At 41.9% G+C, this 22,101-nt stretch overlaps 2 protein-coding genes across 16 annotated transcripts in view; both read left to right on the top strand.

Moving 5' to 3' along the window:
- The window catches only part of LOC119510871 (WASH complex subunit 2-like), a 56,586-nt gene extending 46,986 nt beyond the window's left edge, over positions 1-9,600 (top strand). For 8 of the 11 annotated variants that reach the window (XM_037805294.1, XM_037805295.1, XM_037805299.1 and 5 more), the window contains 8 exons: positions 1,711-1,839; positions 1,979-2,059; positions 2,627-2,749; positions 3,684-3,746; positions 4,104-4,316; positions 5,928-6,536; positions 7,285-7,459; positions 9,259-9,600. In XM_037805294.1, coding sequence (XP_037661222.1) covers positions 1,711-1,839; positions 1,979-2,059; positions 2,627-2,749; positions 3,684-3,746; positions 4,104-4,316; positions 5,928-6,536; positions 7,285-7,459; positions 9,259-9,398 — 1,533 coding nt within the window. In that variant the 3' untranslated portion in view covers positions 9,399-9,600. The remainder of the gene's footprint in view (positions 1-1,710; positions 1,840-1,978; positions 2,060-2,626; positions 2,750-3,683; positions 3,747-4,103; positions 4,317-5,927; positions 6,537-7,284; positions 7,460-9,258) is intronic. The other 3 variants (XM_037805300.1, XM_037805304.1, XM_037805301.1) reach the window with 2 other exon arrangements.
- Positions 9,601-12,213: 2,613 nt separating this feature from the next.
- ZFAND4 (zinc finger AN1-type containing 4) overlaps positions 12,214-22,101 on the top strand; it is a 123,605-nt gene continuing 113,717 nt past the window's right edge. For 3 of the 5 annotated variants that reach the window (XM_037805309.1, XM_037805305.1, XM_037805308.1), the window contains exons 1-2: positions 12,214-12,629; positions 20,512-20,812. In XM_037805309.1, the coding sequence (XP_037661237.1) occupies positions 20,551-20,812 (262 nt within the window). In that variant the 5' untranslated portion in view covers positions 12,214-12,629; positions 20,512-20,550. Of the gene's footprint in view, positions 12,630-20,511; positions 20,813-22,101 lie in introns of those variants that run through there. The other 2 variants (XM_037805306.1, XM_037805307.1) reach the window with 2 other exon arrangements.

The raw sequence follows: 22,101 nt of genomic DNA on the forward strand, positions 1-22,101 counted from the left end.
AAGATGCTCAGCATTATTAGTCATCAGGGAAATGTGAATCAAAACCACAGTGAGATGGTTGTAATAAAAAAGTCAGATGATAATAAGTATTGACAAGGAAATGGAAGAAACTGGCACCCTCATTCGTTGCTACTAGGGATGTGAAATGATAATAGCCACTTTGGAAAACATTTCATTCCTCAGATTATTAATTATAATTACATGACCCACCAAGAGAAATGAAAACATGTTCACACAACAACTTGTACACGAATGTTCATTGTAGCATTAATAATAGGCCCAAAGTGGAAACAACCCAAATTTCCATTATTGTATATCCATTCAATGGAATATCATTTGGCAGTAAAAAGGAATGAAGTTCTGATACCTGCTATAGTATGGATGAACCTTGAATGCATTATGCTAAGTGAAAGAAGCCAGTCACAAACGATCTCCTGTAGGATTCCATTTTATGAAATGTGCATTGTAGGCAAAACCATAGAGAAAGTAGATTGTGGTTGCCTGGGGCTGGAGGAAAGGAGGTGGAGGGGATGGGAAGTGACTGCTAAGGAGTTTGGAGTTTATGGCATGATGAAAATGTTGCAGATGAGATTGTGATGATGTTTGTACAACTTTATGAATATACTAAGCATCAAGAAGTACACACTTTATATGGGTGAACTTTATGGTATGTGACTATAATCTCGAGAAGTTAAAAAAAAAAAAAAAGGTGCAGGGCATAGATTGCCAATCTCGTTTCTCTATCAAACCCAAAAAAGAGTCTGTTGATTTCTAAAAAAAAAAAAAAGGTCTGCATGGATTTTTTTTCCATCACCTCAGCAGCATAACCCCATTACCTAAATAAGAGCTGCACACAGTGAATATGAACCATTTGCTAGATTTTTTTCAAGTCTCTTACTATGTATGATTTTTTTTCTGTGTATTTTTCCATGGTTATGTGACTTTTAATCTTGGTTGCTATGTTAAACTGGTTTTTATGTGGTAATAATAATTGTTAATTATTAATTATGAATGTCACATATTTTGTTTATGTGGGTTTTTTCCATTTGTTTTTGTCTGTGATTATGATACTCAAGAAGAAACAGGGACTGATTTCAGAATGTCAGGTCCTGGGGCATTATAGTATCATACCGAGTAGTTCTCATGGTGATGTTTAAATGCCAGATGTCTAGCAAACAAAATAGGAACTCACTTGGAGCGTTGAGCAAGTGGGGTAGAAGTGAGGGAGGGGCACCGGGGAAGGCTCACTCGTTAGCTCTCTGCCAGGTTATGGTGGGTCGTGGGATTGAGATGCCGGCAGGGTGGGGGCACGCACTCTGCTACCCCATGCATTTTCTGGGTTTAAGCCAGCGGACAGCTCTTCCTCCCTTTGGGAATAAGATGAAGAAAACTTGTTTAATTTTGAATGTTTTTATCCCCAAAATAGTTCTCATTATGGAGATAATAAACTTTTTTTCGATAAAGAAGTTAGACACTGCAAAAAGGTTGAGATGATTTTTGCAGATTATATATGTATTTCCTGTATTTGCAAACACTCTCCACTGTATTCCTTTGTGTGGGTAAATCCAGTTGCTTACTGATTGGCACATGGGCTGTGTCCTGGCTTTGGCCGTCGTCAGCAGAGCTGCTGCAGGCATCTTTTCTGTGGCTGTCTGTGCACACATGTCCTGGAAGCTCAAACATGAGTGATGTTCCTTCTGTCCTTGCCAGAACTCTGATCCTGCTGCCCGCCCAAAGAGCACAGGTGTCTTTCAGGATGAGGAGCTCCTTTTCAGCCACAAACTCCAGAAGGACAATGATCCAGACGTTGACCTCTTCTCTGGCACCAGAAGAACCAGGGTCAGTTCCATATGGGTCCCCACTTGGTGACTTTGCTGTTGTGGTAGACACTATCTCGGCAGCTCACCCACTGCTCAGCTCTCTCGGTCAGTTGTTTTTGTGTTGTGTACTGAATTTGAGTGTTGTCTGTTTCTTATAGTTGCTACAGCCGAGTGCTGGGAGTCTATTTGGGGATGAGGAAGATGACGATCTGTTCAGCTCGGCCAAGTCTCAGCCTCTGGTACTAGCTTTTGTTATCAGTATTGGGAGTGGGGGAAGGCTTCTGGGAAAGGAAATTCATGTCCAGTTATATACTTTGAGAAAATCCACAGAGAATTATGATAGTGACTAGAAAATGAACAGTGACAAATGTGCCGGTGGGAGCTGATAAGCAGGATCGGACTTAGTCCTTATTGTTCCCCAGTTTCAGTTACCTGACTTGTCAGCATCTGAAACATTAACTAGGCTAATCTAGGTTTGGCTAGTGTATGACAGATTTGTTTGAGACCAGTGCACACCGCATGGTGACTCAAGTGTGCAAGCCTTTCCAGAGCAGAGCTGTGGATCCGAGTGTCAGTCTGTGTGCACCATTGTCCCTGCCCCCAGTAGATTTTGTTAGTACTCGCTCTTTTCTTTTGAATCATAGCGAGGACTCCAGAGAAAGAAATGCTGTTTCAAATTAGCTACTTTTGAGTTAGTTCAACCTTCATTTGAGATAGAAGCCAGTTTCCTTTTTGCATTATGTTTTTGTTTTTGTCTTAATTTGTGAGATACTTGACAGGTTTTTGGCACTTTTTTCTTTTTGAAGATACCAGAAAAGAAGAAGGTGGTGAAAAAAGACCACTCTGTTTCTTCTTTCAAGAACCAGAAACAACATGAATCTACTCAAGATTTCAAAGAAAAAGACACATGGAAACTGGAAACACCTCAGGTTAGAACCGATCTCTGTAAGGATTTTCGGCTCTTGTTTGTTTGTTTGCATCCCAGGACAGATAAACTCCAGTTTGCAATCCCAAGGTTATTCAGAGTTCTCTTAATTAAGAAGGAAACAGCAGCTGGGATGACCTTTCCTCAGTCGATACTCTAGACTCTCACAAATCTAGACGTGTCATTATTATCTTGGGAGTACCTCCAAATTTGATTCCAGGATAGATTGAAGAGTCTTCTTCAGAGTAGAGCTCCCATTACTCTTTCTGGGAGACCTTGGAGTAGAATTAAGTTAGAATGAAATGGAAATTGAATCTGATTTCTTAGTGTTACATCTTCTGGGGTCATTGCATTGGGCCTCTCCTTGGCAGCCATCTCCTCAGTGAAGCTCCTCCTGAGAACAAGCCAGGACCAGGGGCGTGTGTCCAGTTCCGGCTTGCTGGGCGCCCCTGGATGCCTCCCTGAGGCCATGGGTCCTGAGCTGTGAAATGAGGCCCAGGGAGAGCAGATGTCCAGTGACTCTGCCATCTCGGGTTCTGCTGCTTCCAGACCTGGTGCATTTGGCAGCAGGTGAACTTTTGTGCTCTTACGGATATTTGACGCATTGGAGAATCAATGTGGTAATCCTGCCTGTTGGTCAGGTTTTGGTGCTCTGATAAATGACGGCTCTTAGGAACCTTATTCACAGTGTACATCTCCCTTTACTCCATGGGAGATGTAGCTGCCTTCCACCTGCACCACAGATGAGGAGGGACATAGGAAGTCATGTTAGTGAAGGCCATGGGGCTCTAGCAGAGGCTTGAATGCCTTGCTGATGGTAGAACTACAGAAGGTGGCCAGCTTGGTTCCACCACACATTTATTTATTGGCATTAGTATAGTTCAGGAGACACTTCTCTATTTTCTCATGGATTTTTAACTGAATGTAATTTCACACAGGACTCATCAGGTCTCGCTCCATTTAAAACCAAAGAGCCATCCGCTCGGATCGGGAAAATACAAGTAATTATAACACTTCTGGAATTTTCATTGCCTGCCTCATGGCATCTGTCAACTTTTTTGGGTTTTTACTTTTGTCACCTGTTGCCAGGCATTTTCCCGTCTCTTCCCCACCCTTAGTTGTTGCTTTTTGTGCACTGCATCTTAACATCTTTTCTTTGATTCCAGTGGTGGGTACCGTGGTCTGAATGACCCTGTGTCTTAATTCTGAGACTAGACCAGGGGATTTTCCTGCGTTTCTGTTTTTCCTCTTTTATTAGACTTTATGTGCACCGAGTCTCTTGTGACATGCCACGGTGATGATAATAGACTCCTGTGTTTAAGGAAAAATACAGAGTACATTTCATTTTTCTTATTTAGGCAAATTTAGCGATTAACCCAGCAGCCTTGCTGCCTTCAGCGACTCCCCACATCTCTGGAGCGAAGCCTGTTTTGTTTGAGTCGGCTTTTCCTCCACGGGAACCTGAAAGGACCCACAGTCTGGAGCACGCATCCATCCTTCCTGGGCGTGGTGAGGCCGGAGTGAGTTTTGATCTTCCAGCTCAGGCAGACACCTTACCCAGTGCAAACAAGGTGATGAACCGTCTTTGTATTTTTTTTTTTTAAGCCACAGTAGTTTCTGTGTTTATTTTATGAGAATAGTGGCTTTGCTTATAGCCCATCCATTACACACGATAGTTTGACTCCCCATTAGAAGGAAGCACCTCCTCCTTCCTTCAGCCTCCCCCACTTCCGTCTCTCTGCTTCTGCCACCTACATGTCTCCTTCTGCCTTGTCTCTATTTTTTGCTCAGTAGCCACAGCAAGGTCCACCCACCTCAGCTGGCCTCGCTGCTCTGGCATCCGACTCCCCCAGGCTCTCCTGCATTGTCAGGTGAGAGGTGTTCTAAGCACATGGCGGGTTGTATCACTGCTCTGCTGGCCCCTCACTGCCCAGAGGAGAACATTGTAGCTCAGTTTGTTATTAAAGCGCTTTTCAACCCATGCCAACCTACTTTTCCAGCTTCATCCCCTACCAGTCACCTTATACCAAATACTTGATGTCAAGTTGCCCCAGCCCCATTCCCTGAACACACAAGCCCTGTCTGCTGCTGTGCCTCAGCTTGTGTGACCCTCAGCCTGGAATGCTCTTCTCACCTCCTGGTCATCCAGCTGCCACCTTTGCCCTTTGTCCCCAGGTCCCCATCCCATCTGCCAGTGTCTCCCAATGGGCTGTGAACTGTTGAGGCTTTGCTTTCATTTTGCTTTTCTTGTTTCTAAAAATCTTCCTTCTCTGGAAAGTCTTGGCAGATCCCTAAGGAAGCAGTAGGACCCAGGATAACCCTGGATTTACATTCATTCCAAGTGTTTCCAAACTGGTTTCCCCTCCAGAAAACACAGTGAAAAATAATGCAGTTTGTCATTGTTCTGTTCAATTTTTTCCTGCTACTTTTTTTTGGCTTGCTTTAAATTGGCTACTTCCTACGATGGTTTGTGATATTTCTTTGAAATAGGCAGACACTGTTAAGTACTTTGCCCAAAGTAGGTTGTACTTTTTCAAAACTCTCCTTGATTGTATATTTTGGCAAATATCACAAATACTGCATTATTGCTAATACCTGACTGATGTTTCGAAGTTATACCAACAGTTCTGATTTCTAAGCTTTATTTTTTAATTGAAAACCTTAATGTTTGAATTCAGTATTTGTCGATATGAAGAAAACAGCCCCTTGGATTCTCTTTTATTTTCTTGTATCTCCCTGCTCCTGGAGCCTGATTTTAGGCTAGGCCCCTAATAAAGGTTAATATCAGAATTATCTCTGCTGCTTCTTGTTTTGAAAGATCCCCAAATTTAAACTCAAGGCACAGCGTAGGGGGAATGGGCTGTGGGACACAGAGCCCTGTCTTGTTTGCTTTCTGGGGTTCCAGTGGCAGATAAAGCCTTTTGTTTGAACCTGATTTGAAACTACATTCAAAGAGTCAACGCTAAAGGACAGTTTTGTCTTAGAGTACTAGTAGCTATTAAAATGCTTCTATGGTAATCGTCTTTGAAAATCCTTAAGAAATAATCTCTTTTTTAGTCAATGTCTGGATTGTGGTGAACCAGATAACCTTATAGTATTCTTGGGCACTGACTCTTCCAGTTTTCAACACTTTTTTTTTTTTTTAAATCATCAGATCAGCGTGTGGTTTTATATCATTGCAGAGCCGAGCCAAAGTGAGAGGGAAACGCAGACCCCAGACCCGAGCGGCTCGGCGGCTGGCTGCCCAGGAGTCCAGTGAAGCAGAGGACGTGAGTGTCCCCAGAGGACCCACTGCACAGTCAGGAGACATCGCCCTTTCACTGGGTGGCCATCACACCCAGCCTGGGGTCTGCGGAGAAGACGGCCCTGAGAAGGCTGTGGCAGCTGCTGTTCCAGCTTCGGAAGGTAGCTCTGTGCTTGAAGTGGACAGAAGCCCTTTTGCAAAATCCCTGGGTCAGCCTCTTGAGGACAACCTTTTCGATGCTGGGGATATCTTTTCCAAAGGTTCTGGATCTCAGTACAAAACAAAAGCCAAGGAGAAGACCATGGAGGCTCTGCCGAACAAGCCAGGGGGAAATAAAGGAAAGAGCTCCATTTTTTCAGCTCTAGATGAGACAGGCAGTGATGATGATCTGTTTCAGACTGTTAAACCAAAACCAGCAAAGAAAATGAATCCCTTTCCTCTCCTGGAAGATGAAGACGATCTCTTTACAGATCACAGAGGCAAGAAGAGTGAGTCAAAATCCAACAGTCAGCAGGATGCAATATCAAAAACACAGGATATTTTTGAGGTAACAGGACATAGCAGTATGTTTTTGTGCCTGATTACATGTTAAAGAAAACACTGGATTCGTTTATTTGAGACATAGATCTTGTTAAGCTTGGTTTGTGCATGCCTGATAGCTACACTTCTTAGTAACTATAAGTAGGGTCTCTTACTAATAATTCTGAAATTTACTCAGAAGCTTTTTTCTCTTTTTGTTTCATGTCAGGGTTAGTTCGTGGCTGACTTAAGAATTGATAGAGGCCTTGATTTTTATAGTTTTTATCAAAATGTTTCTGTAATTAGCTTCCTTGGACTGTACTTTGTCAAATACAAAGCTGTATTGGTCTACCTTGAGTGTCTGACCTCTGGTTCTCGGGAACAGGTCCTGTTTGGAGCTGCCGGCTAAGTACATGTGGTCAGGCCCTCAGTGACCCATGCCTGGCAGACGTTTGTTGTGCATCTGGGTGCTGGAGGCATGAGGCAAACCAGGACTAGTGCTCTGCTCTTGCAGAACTCTCAGTCAGAGGACACAGATGTTAACAGGGCAACCAAGAGTTAAGATGTTTTCAGATAATGTTAAGTGCTACAAAGAAAGTTGACTAGGGCAGTGGGGTAAAGGAGACTGAGCAGGGGCGGGGGGGTGGGTGTCAGTGGCTGTTCCAGATCATAAGCCCAGAACAATCTGCAGTTTGCATTTCAGCAACTTGTTGAAGTATGTTTAGTGAGAAATATTTTCCATTAAAATTGTTTTCCTTGCTTTTTGGCTTAACAAGGATGATATATTTGCTACAGAAGCAATTAAACCATCACAAAAAACAAAAGAGAAGGAAAGAACATTGGAACCCAATTTATTTGATAATATTGATATTTTTGCTGACCTAACTGTAAAACCAAAAGACAAGTCTAAAAAGAAAGTGGAAGCTAAGTCGATATTTGATGATGACATGGGTAAGTTCAGTTTCTACATGTGACATAAAGAATCATTTCCACTCAGTCATTGCTTATTTCCCCTGCTACCTTTGTCTTCCTGGAAAATGTTCCCCAGCACATTTCTTTTGTTTTGTCATATAATCCCTGGGTTAGGCTGAGCATAGGTAAATACATGGACTAGTGTTTTTGGCAAAACAATGTTTTGGTATGATGGACCTCCGGGAGTTTGAAGGAACCCATAATTTGACCTGTAAGTATAATTTAACTTTTACCCCATAAGCCCCCTCCCAACCGTCTGTGACAAATCCGAACATCATTCTGATGTTCTGAAGGGAGGACCAGAAACTACCCCAGTGCTAACATAGGTGGATGGTGGAGGCCCAGCTGTGACGCAGTGATTGGGTCATAGCTGGAGCACGTCTGTGTCCCAGAGAGCCCCGGGGCAGTGCAGGAAGGAGCAAGGCTGCACCGAAAGGGGGGGTGACAGGCCAAACTTGGGTGTCTCACTGAAGGTCTTCAGTATTTGTGAACATCCTTGTTTGCTCTCCATGTATAACATTTACTTTATTAATGGGGCAGACAAATGGCCAATAGCCCTAAATGTAGGGCTTCTGATATATTGTGTGGGTAGATAAGACTTGTGCCTGAAACCAGATATATTGTTCCTGCTGCTTTCCTTCTCTCCCCAATCTAGACCTTGGGGTGAACGAGGAGAAAATGGGCAGTGTGAAGCTGGCACGGGGTACACTCCCCCAGTCGGCTGGGGGCTCTGTCTCTACCTGCCTCACAGCATGAGATGGAGAAGAGACTTCATCGGTTTCTTTTCTCACACAGAAAAAATACACATGCTTATTGTAATTGATTAATACAATTCAGAAAATGTAAAAAGTGAAAAAACCCCTGGAGATAACCATTACTAACAGTTTGACATGTGTTCTTTCAGATATGGTGATGTTAATATGTGTTTTTATATACATATATCCATGTTTCCCAAAATGAGAATACACTGTGTTGCTAGTTGCCTTTAGTCACTTAATATATTATGAACATCTTTCCATACCAGTATATAGAGATGTAATTCCTTGTTTTGAGTGGTGGTTTAGTATTACTTTGTATTTAGCCATTAGCCTGTTGGTAGCCATCTAGATTGTTCCTACGTTTTCATTATTATAGATAATGCCAATAGTCTTTAACATCTGTGTGTGCTCACATCTTTATGTACACGTGGTAAAATCTCAGTAATATAGAATCCTAACAGTAGTGTTACCAGATTATAAAGTAAGATGAGCTTTAGAGTGAGTGAAACATCAGATACAAATATTGAATGGAATGTAGTCCCAAACTTATGTTCTTGGCATTGAGATGCCTCAGATAGATGCATTTATTCTGAAAAAGGTGAATCCTACATCTGAATTTCCCTTTGCTTGTTTTTATTACTCTTCCCTTTTAAAATCCAGAAATAAGCATAAGGTCACAGTTTAGCAAGGTCACGGGCTGGATTGGAGACCCTGCTCCCCTTCCCCACCTGCTCTCCTGCACATGAGCATGTGTGTGTATTCCCCCCCCCCCCCCCGCCTTTGGTTGCTGAGAAAATGTGATCATAGAGAACCTGGGATTTGCATGTGATCTTAAAGCTTAATTAGTAGCAGAGCCAAGACCAGAGTCCAAGAGGTTTGACTTCCATCTTAGTGTTTTTTAGTACCTCACACTGTTAACAGCTTTGGGACTTCGGTCATCTGTGTGGATGTGTCTTAAAAGCACCTGTTTTCTTACTTATTAAGTAACTTTCATTTCTTTCTTTCTCTTTCTTATTAAAGATGATATCTTCTCCTCTGGTACTCAGGCTAAGACAACCAAACCAAAAAGCCGATCTGCACAGGCAGCACCTGAAGAAAGCTCTGAACACAAGGTGTCCAGCATATTTGAAGACCCCTTGAATGCCTTTGGAGGCCAGTAGAGTATCTAGGTGGCCACACTACCTTTCAGCTAAGCCTTGAGTTAATAATACTGTCTTACACACACTTTCTTAACTGGATGACAAAAAACAAATACTGAAACAGCTCGCTCACTCCTTATCCATTGTAACTTGAGTATTTTCCTGCACTGGTTTTAATCATGCTTAGTACTGCAAAGCAAAAATAAATGTTTCACAAATGGTTTTTTTGTTTTGATTTAACCTTGGTAGTGCCACAATATGATTGCAGGCATTTTAGAAAAGAAACCTACCTGGGGCTTCCATGATGGGCAGAGAATCATGGAGATAATGCATGCTGGACAGGTGAACTTGGGTTCTTCTTTACAAGGATGGGAGGCCTAGGCTAGTCAGAGCGGGCAGGTGAAGAGAGAAAGGACGAGAGATGAGCTCCACGAGGCCTAGCAGTAAGAGAGGGGGATTCCACTGAATTCTGAAGGAGCCTCTGCAGGTCCTTCAAATCACGGTCAGAAATCTATGGCCCTCCGCTGCCTGTTTTGGAGCATGACAGTACCCATTCATTTACATAGTTTCCATGACTGTTTTTGCTCTCCCAACAAGGCCAGAGTGGAGTAGTTGCAACAGGGAATGGATAGCCAGCAAAGATTCCATCTGGCCCTTCACGGAAACAGTTTGCCAACCCTTGCTCTATGGCATCATCCCCATTCCTTGGAGCTTTGTATTATCTTGTGATGGAGGCAGAATGAACCCAGGTAGAGACAGGAAGAAGGGCCAAGGATGGAAATGCCAGCCTCCTGAGCAGCCGCTGACCAGCAGAACTCGGCACTGATGGACATGTCCTATATCTGCGCTGGGTTGTATGGTTGCTGTTAGCTGTGTGTGGTCGACTTCCGTTCTTTCTAGCCTGTTTCCCTGTGGTGTGTTATCTTGGTGCTGAGCTTTCAATCTCAAGCTTTGGCTCAGTCTTGTGGGCCAGTCAGGTGGCCTCACCCACCCTGGAGCCATTCCAGTCTTCCTTTACCCTTATAGTCTCATCAGTAAGATTGGTCTGCTTGAACCCAGAAGTGAAGATTTTGTATGTCTCCCACAGGTCAGCCATTGCCCCTGCTCTGGTGTGAGTGACCAGAGACAGAAGAGGGCGTTAAATAATTGCCTGCTCTTTTTCCTAATCTCTCGTGCATCTTCCTTCTGTTCCTTGTATTCCTTGTGTACATAGTGTCCTGCTCTGAGCCGAAGCTCAAAGTGGGATCTGAGTAAGCATTTGTGAAATGCTTCTTTCTTTTGGAGCAACTGAATCTACACATTAGTTACTAGGATAGATTCCAGGGAATCCAGGAGACAATAAGGTCAGAAAATAAAGCACTCCACCATTTTGAAAGGGGAAAGGAATTATACATATTAGTGGTAGGCACTTGCATGTTATTTTATTCAGACTTCATGGTAACTACCAGAAAGGTATTGTCCACATTTTACAGATGAGGCTAAAAATCTGGAAGCTGTGTAGAATAATAGAACAAGTTTGGACTCCTGTATTGAGACAGATTTAAATATGGTTCTTCTACTTACAGCTGTTTGGAGGCAAATTGTTGCACCTCTTAACTTTTGCTTCCTCCTCTGGACTAAGGGTTTCAATACGAATGTTGAAGGATTGTAATGAGAGAATCTGGCCCTTGAAATATGGTGATGTTAGCATGTATGACTTGGCCAAGGTCACAGAGCTTCCAGCGTTGGAACCCGAGACTGTATGCTTGTCTGCCTGACTCCAGAGCCCGTCTCTGCGCTTCATTCTGCCTGTGACTGAAGTGGGCGGCAGGGTGGAGAAACTAATTCATTCAGCAGGACAGTTCATCACAGGCACTATTCTAAGCTCTGGTATACAAAGGCCGAGAGCCTCCTTCTCCCCTCAGGGGACTGCAATCCATTAAGCATTAAGCACATGCGGAGTTCTTTTAAGAAGGAAGCAGTGTTAGAGCTTCACCATACACCTCTTGTGTTCTGGTTTGTTGAATTGTGATAAATTATGGGGTGGGTCTCAGCCTCAAATGAGAATAACAGAGGGTGGGAGGCAGAGAGTAGGTGTGGGGGTTCACCGTAGTCTGGTTCCTCAGTCAACAAGTTGAGGACGAGTGAACGGTGCACAGGGATTTGGGGACATTGGTGGGGGGGGGCGGTGAGGCTCGTTACAGCTAAGCTGGCAAGTGAAAGAGGTCACCGGGGTTGGAACCACCTGTGCGGAGCATGGACCGAGCCATTCAGCAGTGGGGGGGCCCATCTCAGGTCGGGCGGCCTGTGTTGTCTACCTACCACCAGGGTGCCCGCGTGAACGCTTGTGGAATAAATGGAGGGGCCCGGAGGCGAGGTGTCTGCTTTCCCCCTTGTCTTCAGGCGGGCATGGTAACCCCCCATTTTTCAGGTGAGGCAACGGAGGCCAGAAACGTGCGGTGCCGGTGAAGCGCGGGCAGGGGAATTTATTCGGGCCGGGCCGGCCCGGGGGCCGTAGGGGTGGTCCGAAGGGAAGGCGGCCGCCTCGAGTTCCTTTTTCTGATACATCAGGCACCTCGGGTAGGGCCTCGCTCGGGCCCAGAGGACGTGCGGTCACAGGCCCGGCCAGCGACAGGTGTCTCCTGCTGTAGGTAATCAAGGGTTAACATCCGGGCTCCTCCCAACGGACACCCGCCGCCGAACTGCGAGAGAGGCCGCGGTTCCCGAGCAACCGCCGGCGTCGAGCGGCGGAGCCCCGCCTCACCCGCGCTGATTGGACGGCGGCCCGAGCGCCGGCGTGCGATTGGTCCGCGGTGTCACAAAGGGGCGGGGGCCGCGGGAGCGTTGTCCGAAGGGTCCTTGCGGCGGCGTCGCTCGCGGGGCAGCACCTCCCTGTCGGCTTGCGGACGAGCGAGCGAGCAGAAGGCAGAGCCGGTGAGGCCGAACGGGCGAGCCTCCTGCCTCCTCCCGGGCCGAGCCGGATGCGGAGGGCGCCCGGGGCCGCGGGCCGCTGAGCAGGCCGCGCCGGGCAGCCCGCGGCGGCGCCCCGGTCCCCGCCGGCCCGGGCCGACCCGCCTCCCGCCGCTGCCCGGAGGCCGCGCGCTCGGTTTTCGTCCCCGGCAGGTGCCGACCTCCAAGCCGCCCCTTGGGAATCGGCCCGCAGCGCGCCAGCTTCAGGCCTGTGAGTCTGGGGAGCGGAGTCCGTCCCGGAGAGGCGAGGGCCGCGCGGTGACTGAATGGCCTCCAGGTGTTCACGTCTGTTGGAGGCTTTGAGTGCGTACCGACCCGACCCGATCCCACCTTACACGCAACTCCAGGCAGATGCGTTACGTGGTTTACGTGGCTTACGTAGTTTTGTCGCTTGTCTTTGAAACGTAAGGGTAGTTTCCCACATCAGTAAATACATATCAGCATTTTTAGTTGCTGCATGGGATTCTGGATATCTTTATGTCGGGGGAAGAAGTTTAAAAGATAACTTCTCCCATGTGGCTAAATTTCTTTAGAGCAGAGACTATACCGATTTCTGAGTTACTGCAACTCAGTCAGCTGCGTTGTCACCTTTTATATCTTTCCCCTATCACTTTTGGTGGTTGTGTTTTTAAAGACATTTTTCAAAAGGGATAAGAGACGTATTTTGGGAATTGATTTAGCCATTTTTTTTAATGAAAGTCATATTACTTTAATAGTAATGAATGATGCTTTTTGAATTATTCGTAAAAATTCTGAAAATGCTTCTTTCTCTACCCGTCCTCTTCCTTTCATCTCCCCGTTCTTCCTTTTAGATGTTCTTATTCTTGCATCATTTTCCATCCTCCTTTGAGTATTTCTTTCCTTTCATTTTCCAACATCGTAGGACTCAGTAATATGTTCAGCCAAGCATGGCTACATACCACTTTCAGAAGTTGCCTGTGGACCCTGGTTTTGGTAATTGGTTCAGCCTTTGGCTGGCTTAACCACATTTCATGGCCTCATTTCGTCCTCTGTCACACTGATATCTGCTGAAGAGAAGTATACTTTTTATAGAAGCAAACATTTTCGGTTTGAAGTGTGGCCTTATTATCAACCTTGGTTCTTTTTTGGATATTGGGAATTACTCCATTGATTAGGGCTCAAACTTCTGATGGATGCTCCAGTGCAACTACTGCTTCGACTACTAGGGCTATTAAACTTCTAGCCTGTAGTCACTTTACCCATCGTGTGACTTTCTCATCAAGGAGGAAGGACTTCCAAATCCGCCTTTATTTTACTTTTTCCCCACTCCCAGCTTGTTTGCTATTCTCAGAGTATCCCTACTGGAAGAGTGGTGTGGTGAAGGCACAGTTAATGTGTATCCTGGGTCTCTAAATTCTTGGGCAGACACTGGTCCCCCATGCTTTTTTTTCTGTAACGTTCATTTCCTGACTTCTTTTGCTGGAGCCACTATGAGCAACTTTGGAGGGCTGTTGGCTTTGTGGGAACATGGGTCCACCCACTGATAATTCTGTAGTACATTCTTATTTGATGTAACATGACAGGCATGTTCTTAAGAATCCACATGTTATCCAAAATCACAGTATTAAACAGTTATTTCAATAAGGGGGAAAAATGGAGGGTTAGGGTGAGAGAGCTTCATACAAAGTTATTTTCTTCAGGCATTTCAGTATTAAAGATATAAGAATATGTAAGAAAACCTAACCAATACAGTTTTTAAATTAGATTTTATTTATGAGTAATAGCTTTACCAGTATCATCAGCAGTATTATTAATACTGCATTTTGTATGCATTCTTACCTTATTTATTATTCATTATTTTGATGAATAGTATAATAGCACTCATAGTGGTGCTGTAGGCAACAGCTTTTCTTACTACTTGTGATGCTATCTCTTTAGGACTCCTAGCAGTCTGCACAATGCATTTCAGATTCTTTAATTAATTAGTTATATGTGCTGTTAGTTTTATGCAAACTGACAGTATCGGAGAAATCCCTGTATGGGCATGTATATTATGAATTGGATAAATTTTAGTGGACTTAGCTTGGTTAGGAAACCAACATGTCTCCAAGCAAGTTTTTGAAGCTCAACCAAATATTTCTTCATCTCTAAAACATGGATGATACCATACCTATATCATAGGTTTGTTCTAAGGACCAATTAAAATAATATTTATTTATTCTTTCACTGAAAAAACCTTTAATGAATACCAATATGCACAAAACACTGTGCTAGGTGATAAAGAGGTAAATCAGACGTGATTCCTCAAGTAGCTTATGTTTTATTAGGAGGAGAAAGCCATGTAAAAAATAAAATTGTTATGGAGTAGGTAGGAGTGCATAGGAGAGTGAACATAAAGGGCTTTGTGGAATAGTTGATACTTGAGCTGAGTCTTGAGAGATGGTTAGAGGCTTATCAGGTGGTTGGTGGTGGGGATGATGGTGAGTAGAGCAGGAGCAAAGATAGAGAGGCTGATGTGTTCAGGAAGCTGCTGTGTAGATGATTAGATGATAGAGTACCAAAGGTTTGCAGAATGGGGAGAGTTATATGAAGAAGTAAAATGGGACTGGAAAATGAGATGCATGTTCTCCAGAGCCTTTCTAAGGAGCCTGGATTTTATACTTCAAACAGTGGGAAACCATTCTAGGGTCTTGGACTAAGAAATAACATCAGATCTACATTTTAAAAAGGTAACTGTTGATGTCATAGAGGATGGATTGGAAGAGTAAAGGGCAGGAATCAAGGATCATAGCTAGAATTGTCAGTTGATAGGAAATGAAGGCCTAAACTAAGTCCTAACCAGTGTAGATGCACAGGGTGACAGATTATAGAAATATTAGGAAGTTGTGTTTTCAGGATTGGTCACCACTAGATGTGAAGGAGATGAGGGAGAAATCTACACTGATTCCTAGATTTCTGACTTGAATGACTGAATGAATAGTGTTGCTCTTTACCAACATGGAAATTGAAGGACAAATAGGAAGTTTGTGTAGAAAGATGGTTAGTTTTGGATGTCTGAGTTAGTTTGAATGTGTCTGTGCAGTGTCTACATTTCAGATGACTATGGAATGTTATGCCTATGGAACAGAGATGTAAAACAACAACCTTTTAAAAAAAAAACTGCTTTTTAAAACACATTGCTATGAAAATAACAGTGACTTCACTTATATCTTTTGATAAAAAAGTAAAACATTTGTCACCCATTTTTCTTTTTGTCTCTTGCACTCCCTAGTGTTCACTTTTTGATCAATTCAGCTACTTCTCTGATATCCTTCTCCCTCTGAGGCTTTACCCACTCTAAAATACATCCGAAATTACTGGCATCTAGGGAACACTTCCCAATTCATTCTATGAGAATAAGATTACATTGACACCAAAACCAGATACACATCTAAAGAAAATTAAAAAAAAAAAAAACTGTCCACCAATAACTCTTATGAATGTAGACACAAATCTTCAAAAAATACTAGTAAAGTGTTCTAGTTTGCTAATGCCGCTGGAATGCAAAACACCAGAAATGGATTGGCTTTTATAAAGGAGGTTTATTTGGTTACAAGGTTACAGTCTTAAGGCCACAAAGTGTCCAAGGTAAGTCATCAACAATCGGGAACTTTCACTGGAGAATGGCTGGAAAACCTCTGTTAGCTGTGAAGGCACGTGGCTGGCATCTGCTCCAAAGTTCTGGTTTCAAAATGGCTTTCTTCCAGAACGTTCTTCTCTAGGCTGCAGTTCCTCAAAAATGTCACTCTTAGTTGCACGTGGGGTATTTGTCCTCTCTTAGCTTCTCTGGAGCAAGAATCTGCTTTCAACAGCCGTCTTCAAGCTGTCTCTCACCCGCAGTTACTCTGTCAGCTTCTGCGCATTCTTCAAAGTGTCCCTGTTGGCTGTAGCTCCTCTTCAAAACACTACTCACAACTGCCCTCTGTCTGTCAGCTCATTTATATGGCTCCGGTGACTCAACTTAGACCCACCTCGAATGGGCAGAGCAACACCTCCATGGAAATTATCCAATAAGAGTCATCACCCACAGCTGGGTGGGGCGCATCTCCAAAGAAACACTCAAAGAATTACAGTCTAATCAACACTGATGACATCTGCCCACACAAGATTACATCAAAGATAATGGCATTTGGGGGACACAATATATTCAAACTGGCACATAAAGCAAATCAGACAACATATATAAATGATTATAAGCCATGTTCAAATTGGATTATTCCAGGAATGCATGGTTGGTTCAACATGTAAAATCATTCAACATTCAAACATACATCATTATCCACGTACAAACATCAGTCAACTTAGTTGATCAATGAAATAGAATAAAGGACAAAAACCACCTGATCACCTCAACAAATGCCAAAAAGGTTTGGCAAAATCCAAAACAAAAAAACACTGCAACTGAATAAAATGGAAATAGAAGGGAACTTCCTCAACCTGATAAAGGGCTTCTGTGAAAAGCCCATAGCTAACACCATATCTAATGGTGAAAGATTGAATGCCTTCCCCCTAAGATCAGGAACAAGACAAAGATATCTGTTCTTGTCACTTCTGTTCAACCTTATATTGGAGGTTCTAGGCAGGGCAATTAGGCAAGAAAGGGAAATAAAAGGAATCTAGATTGGAAAGGAAGAAGTAAAACTGTCTCTTTTTGTAGATGGTGCGATACTGTATATAGAATATCCTAATGAATACACATGCACATGCTTCTATTGGGAGTAATAAATGAATTCAGCAAGCTTGAAGGATACAAGATCAATATACAAAAATCAATTATATTTCTAGATACTAGAGATTAACAAACTGAAAACAAAATTAGAACAATTCCACTTACAATAGCATCAAAAATATTTAGAAATACATTTAACAAAAGAAGTCCAAAACTTATCTCTGAAAACTACACAATATTGTTGAAAGAAATTAAAGGAGATATGAATAAATTGAAAGACATCCTATATTCATGAATTGAACAGAAAGATTTAAAGTTGTTAAAATTGCAAACTCCCCAAATTGATCTACAGAATCAATCAAGTGCCTATCAAAATCCCAGCTGACTCTTCTTTGAAGAAATTGACAAACTGATCCTAAAATTCATAATGGAAATTCAAGGGACCTAGTATAGCCAAAACAGTATTGGAAAAAAAAAAAAGAGCCATTCGGAGGGCTCACACTTCCTGATGTCAAAACTTAGTACAAAGCTGTAGTAATCTAGACTAGTACTTGTAGGATAGACATATAGATCAAAGAAACAGAATTGAGAGCGCAGAAATAATTAGGAAATAAATAAATAAATTGAGAGCCCTTGCATTTATGGTCATTTGGTTTTTGACAAGGGTGCCAAAGCAATGCAATAAGTGGCAATAGGTCAACTACTTATCCATGTGCAAAAGAATGAATTTGGACCCCTAACTCCCACCATACTCAAAAATAAACTCAGAAGGAATCATAGACCTAAATATAACAGCTGAAATGAAACAACTCTTAGAAGAAAATATAGGAATAAATCTCTGTGACCTAGGGTTAGGAAAAGCATTCTATATATGATACCAGAAGTATAAGCAACAACAACAACATAGATTAATGGGACTTCAATGAAAATTAAAAATTTTGTGCTTCAAAGGACACCATCAAGAAAGTGAAAAGACAGCCTACAAAATGAGAGAAAATATTTCTAAATCATATTTGATAAGGTGCTTGTATCCAGAATATATAAAGAACTCTTACAATTAAGAGTAAAAGTACAAATAATTTTATAAAGGGCAAAGGATTTAAATAGAAATTTCTTCAAAGAAGTTAGATAATTGGATGTTCAACATCATTGGTCATTAGGGATATGCAAATCAAAACCAGAATGAGATAAAACATCACACTCACTAGGGTGACTATAATCAAAAAGACAGTAAGAAGAATTGGTGAGGGTGCAGAGAAATCGAAACCCTTGTGCACTGCTGGTGGGAATGTAAAATGATATGGCTGCTTTGGAAAACAGTCTGTTAGCTGCACACATTGCTATACGTAAGAGTTATCACATAATCTGTAATTCCACTCCTAGGTATGTATCCAAGTGAAAGGAAAACAAATGTCTACCAAGAAAGTTGTACACAAATGTTCATTGTTGCATTATTCATAATAGCTAAAGAGTGAATGGAAAAAGTGGAAACAACCTAAATGCGCATGAACTGAAACTTAGATACACCAAATGTGGTCTGTCTATACAAAGTTGTTTCTGTGGAGATGTGACCCACCCAACTGTAGCTGATACCTTTGATTAGATTATTTCCATGGAGGTGTGGTCCCGCCCATTCAGCATGGGTCTTAATTAAATCACTGGGGCCCTATAAGAGCTCAGACAGAAGGAGCTCAGTGCAGCTGCAGCTTAGAGAGACATTTTGGAGAATGCCATTTTGAAACGCAACCTAGGAGCAAGCAGATGCCAGCCATGTGCCTTCCCAGCTAACGGAGGTTTTACAGATGCCATTGGTGTTCTTCAGTGAAGGTACCCGACTATTGATGCCTTTGTTTGGACAGTTGCATGGCCATAAGACTGTAACTTTATAACCAATTAAAACCCCTTTATAAAAGCCAATCCTGCCCTGTCTCTCTAGCTAAGCCAACTTGAAAGGTGAAATCACTGCCCTCCCCCCTATGTGGGATCAGACACCCAGGGGACTGAATCTCCCTGGCAACGTGGAATATGACTCCCGGGGAGGAATGTAGACCTGGCATCGTGGGACGGAGAACATCTTCTTGACCAAAAGGGGGATGTGAAAGGAAATGAAATAAGCTTCAGTGGCAGAGAGATTCCAAAAGGAGCCGAGAGGTCACTCCGGTGGGCACTCTTATGCACACTTTAGACAACCCTTTTTAGGTTCTAAAGAATTGGGGTAGCTGGTGGTGGATACCTGAAACTATCAAACTGCAACCCAGAACCCATGAATCTCGAAGACAGTTGTATAAAAATGTAGCTTATGAGGGGTGACACTGGGATTGGGAAAGCCATAAGGACCACACTCCACTTTGTCTAGTTTATGGATGGATGAGTAGAAAAATAGGGGAAGGAAACAAACAGACAAAGGTACCCAGTGTTCTTTTTTACTTCGATTGCTGTTTTTCACTCTAATTATTATTCTTGTTATTTTTGTGTGTGTGCTAATGAAGGTGTCAGGGATTGATTTGGGTGATGAATGTACCACTATGTAATGGAACTGCAAACAATCGAAAGTACGATTTGTTTTGTATGACTGCATGGTATGTGAATATATCTCAATAAAATGAAGATTAAAAAAAAAAAAACAAGCCAATCCTGGTATTTTGCATAATGGCAGCATTAGCAAACCGGAACACCATGGAAATGCACAGTTTAAATGGGTGAATTTTACATGTGAATCATATCTCAATTATATCTCAATATGATATGTGAGTTATCTTATAAAATGAAAGTTTTATGATACGTAAATTTATCTTAATAAAGTTAACCTCTCTAGGAATAAATGGCATTTTTCCTAACTAATTCAAGACTCCTTTTCTAAAGTTTTGACTAATTAAGAGGAATTTATCAATTTGATATTCTCATGCTCCTAATTATACACTTGTAATTCATCTTACAGCTTTGGTTTTCCCTCAGTCATGAGCTGTTGTATGTTTGTGAACAAAGATTGCTTATATACCGATATTATCTCAACCCAGTGCTATACTAATAGATGTCTTCTGGAAACCCATGTGCTCATTGATTATTTAGTAATTTTTTTTTTTAAAGAAACCTACTATTAAGGTGATATTCTTTTTATCCAGGGTGATTCAGATGTACAGTAACCATAAGGAAATGGTTTAGGTAACATAGTTTACATGTTTTAGAAAAGGATATGTATACATTTTTCAAAGTCTTGCAAGTATATGCCATCATGTTGAGTTTGTGGGTTCAAACACCAAACTTGTTGAGTATATACTGTATATAAGGAGCTGTCCTGAGCTCTCTAGTAAGATACAGAAAAATATCTACAATAAACCTTTTAGTCTAGTTGCGACAGTGATTTCACAGATGAAAGTCCAAGTTCAAGATTAAAAATAAGCACTACTGTGTGTTCTGGGCTGTCTGGAAGGTTGATAGGAGCCAGAGTTGTTAAAATCTTTATGGCAGAATGACTTTCAGATAGACTTATTTGAAAAAATTATTCTTGTTTTTTAGGCACAAAACTCAAAACATGAACAACGATATGTATAACCAATGTTCAAAACTGATTTGGCTAGAACTGGAATACAGTTGCCTACCAGAAATTCCAGAGGAATTAGAAAAGTCAAAGTAATGGATAATAAAAAGGAACCTCCATTCTTCAATGAGGATAACGTGGGACCATTTTACTGCAAATTTCCTTTCTGCGATACCATGGAGCTCTTCATTGAAACTTTGACTGGAACATGTTTTGAGCTGAGAGTTTCACCCTTTGAATCCGTCATTTCTGTGAAAGCAAAAATTCAGCGATTAGAAGGTACTATTCTTTCTTTATTTTTAGGATATGGGAATTAAATTTGTTCACCAAAGTTGATTTTTTAACTTTCCTTATGAAGAAAATTTCAAACATATATGAAAATAAGAAGACTAGGGTAATGAACCACTGTATGTCCATCAGTTCAACAATAATTGACTCATAAACTATCTAGTTTCTACTTCCGTGCTCTCTCTTTTGGTGTCGTCACCCTCATGATTCTTTTGAAATAAATTCTAGGCATTATATCAATGATGTGAAAGAATATTTTAAAATAGTATTTCACTACATTATGATGAAATGCAGATTCTGCCATAGCTGTCTTAGTTACTTCTAGTAGGAAAAAGTCATTGCGTTCCCTTTTTTTTAAATGTAACATTACTGAGATATATTCACATACTATACATTGTATATGTGTATCCAAAGTATATGATCAGTGGCTCACAGCATCATTATGCGTTCCTTTTTAGTGACTTTGCTTACCGTTCATGCACTGCTTTGACAATGTATTTTTTGTTTCAATGTGGAGATTTTCTGAAAGAGTTTTTGGTTTGCATTTACATATATCTGAAGTTCCCCTAATATAGCAGGGGTAATGAACACTGTGTTCTTTTTTTTTTTTTTTATAATAAATTTTATTTTGAAATAAGTTCAATCTTATCAGAACAGTTGTAAAAACAGTACAAACCCCATTCATAGAACTCCCTCATACCCCGACCCCCTCCCCCTATACCCTGATCCATCACCTTTAAGATCCTGTCACACCACTGTCTCTTTCTTTCCCTCCCTCTCTCCTTCCCTCCCTCCCTAACACCCATCATCTATTGCTCTGTCCTCTGAACATGAGAGCAAGCTGCACATATCTTTGAACAAACAATATAATTCACATATACCTTTCCCATAGACAAGAACATTATTTTATGCAATCTCATTAAATGCAGCTAAGAAGTTCAAGAAATTCAACATTGATATAAAGCTTACATTCTGTATTTCCTTTTTTTTTTTTTTTTCCTGGTGTCCCATTTGTGTCCCTTTGAGCCTCCTCTCCTCCGACCTCAGATCCCATCCAGGATCATCCCTGGCGTTTAATTGTCATCTATTTAGACTGTCTTATTTTTTTTTTTTTCATTGTTGAAAGGTATATATAGCCTAAATCTTCCTATTCCACCCCTCCCTAGTATTCTATTAGTGGGATTAATCACATTTAGAATGTTGCAATGCTATCACCTTCCGACCATCCATTTCTAGAAGTTTCCCTTCACCCCAAGCAAAAATCCTACTCTCATTTCTTA

Source organism: Choloepus didactylus, chromosome 15 (genome assembly GCF_015220235.1).
Source record: "Choloepus didactylus isolate mChoDid1 chromosome 15, mChoDid1.pri, whole genome shotgun sequence".
NCBI classification, from domain to species: domain Eukaryota; kingdom Metazoa; phylum Chordata; class Mammalia; order Pilosa; family Megalonychidae; genus Choloepus; species Choloepus didactylus.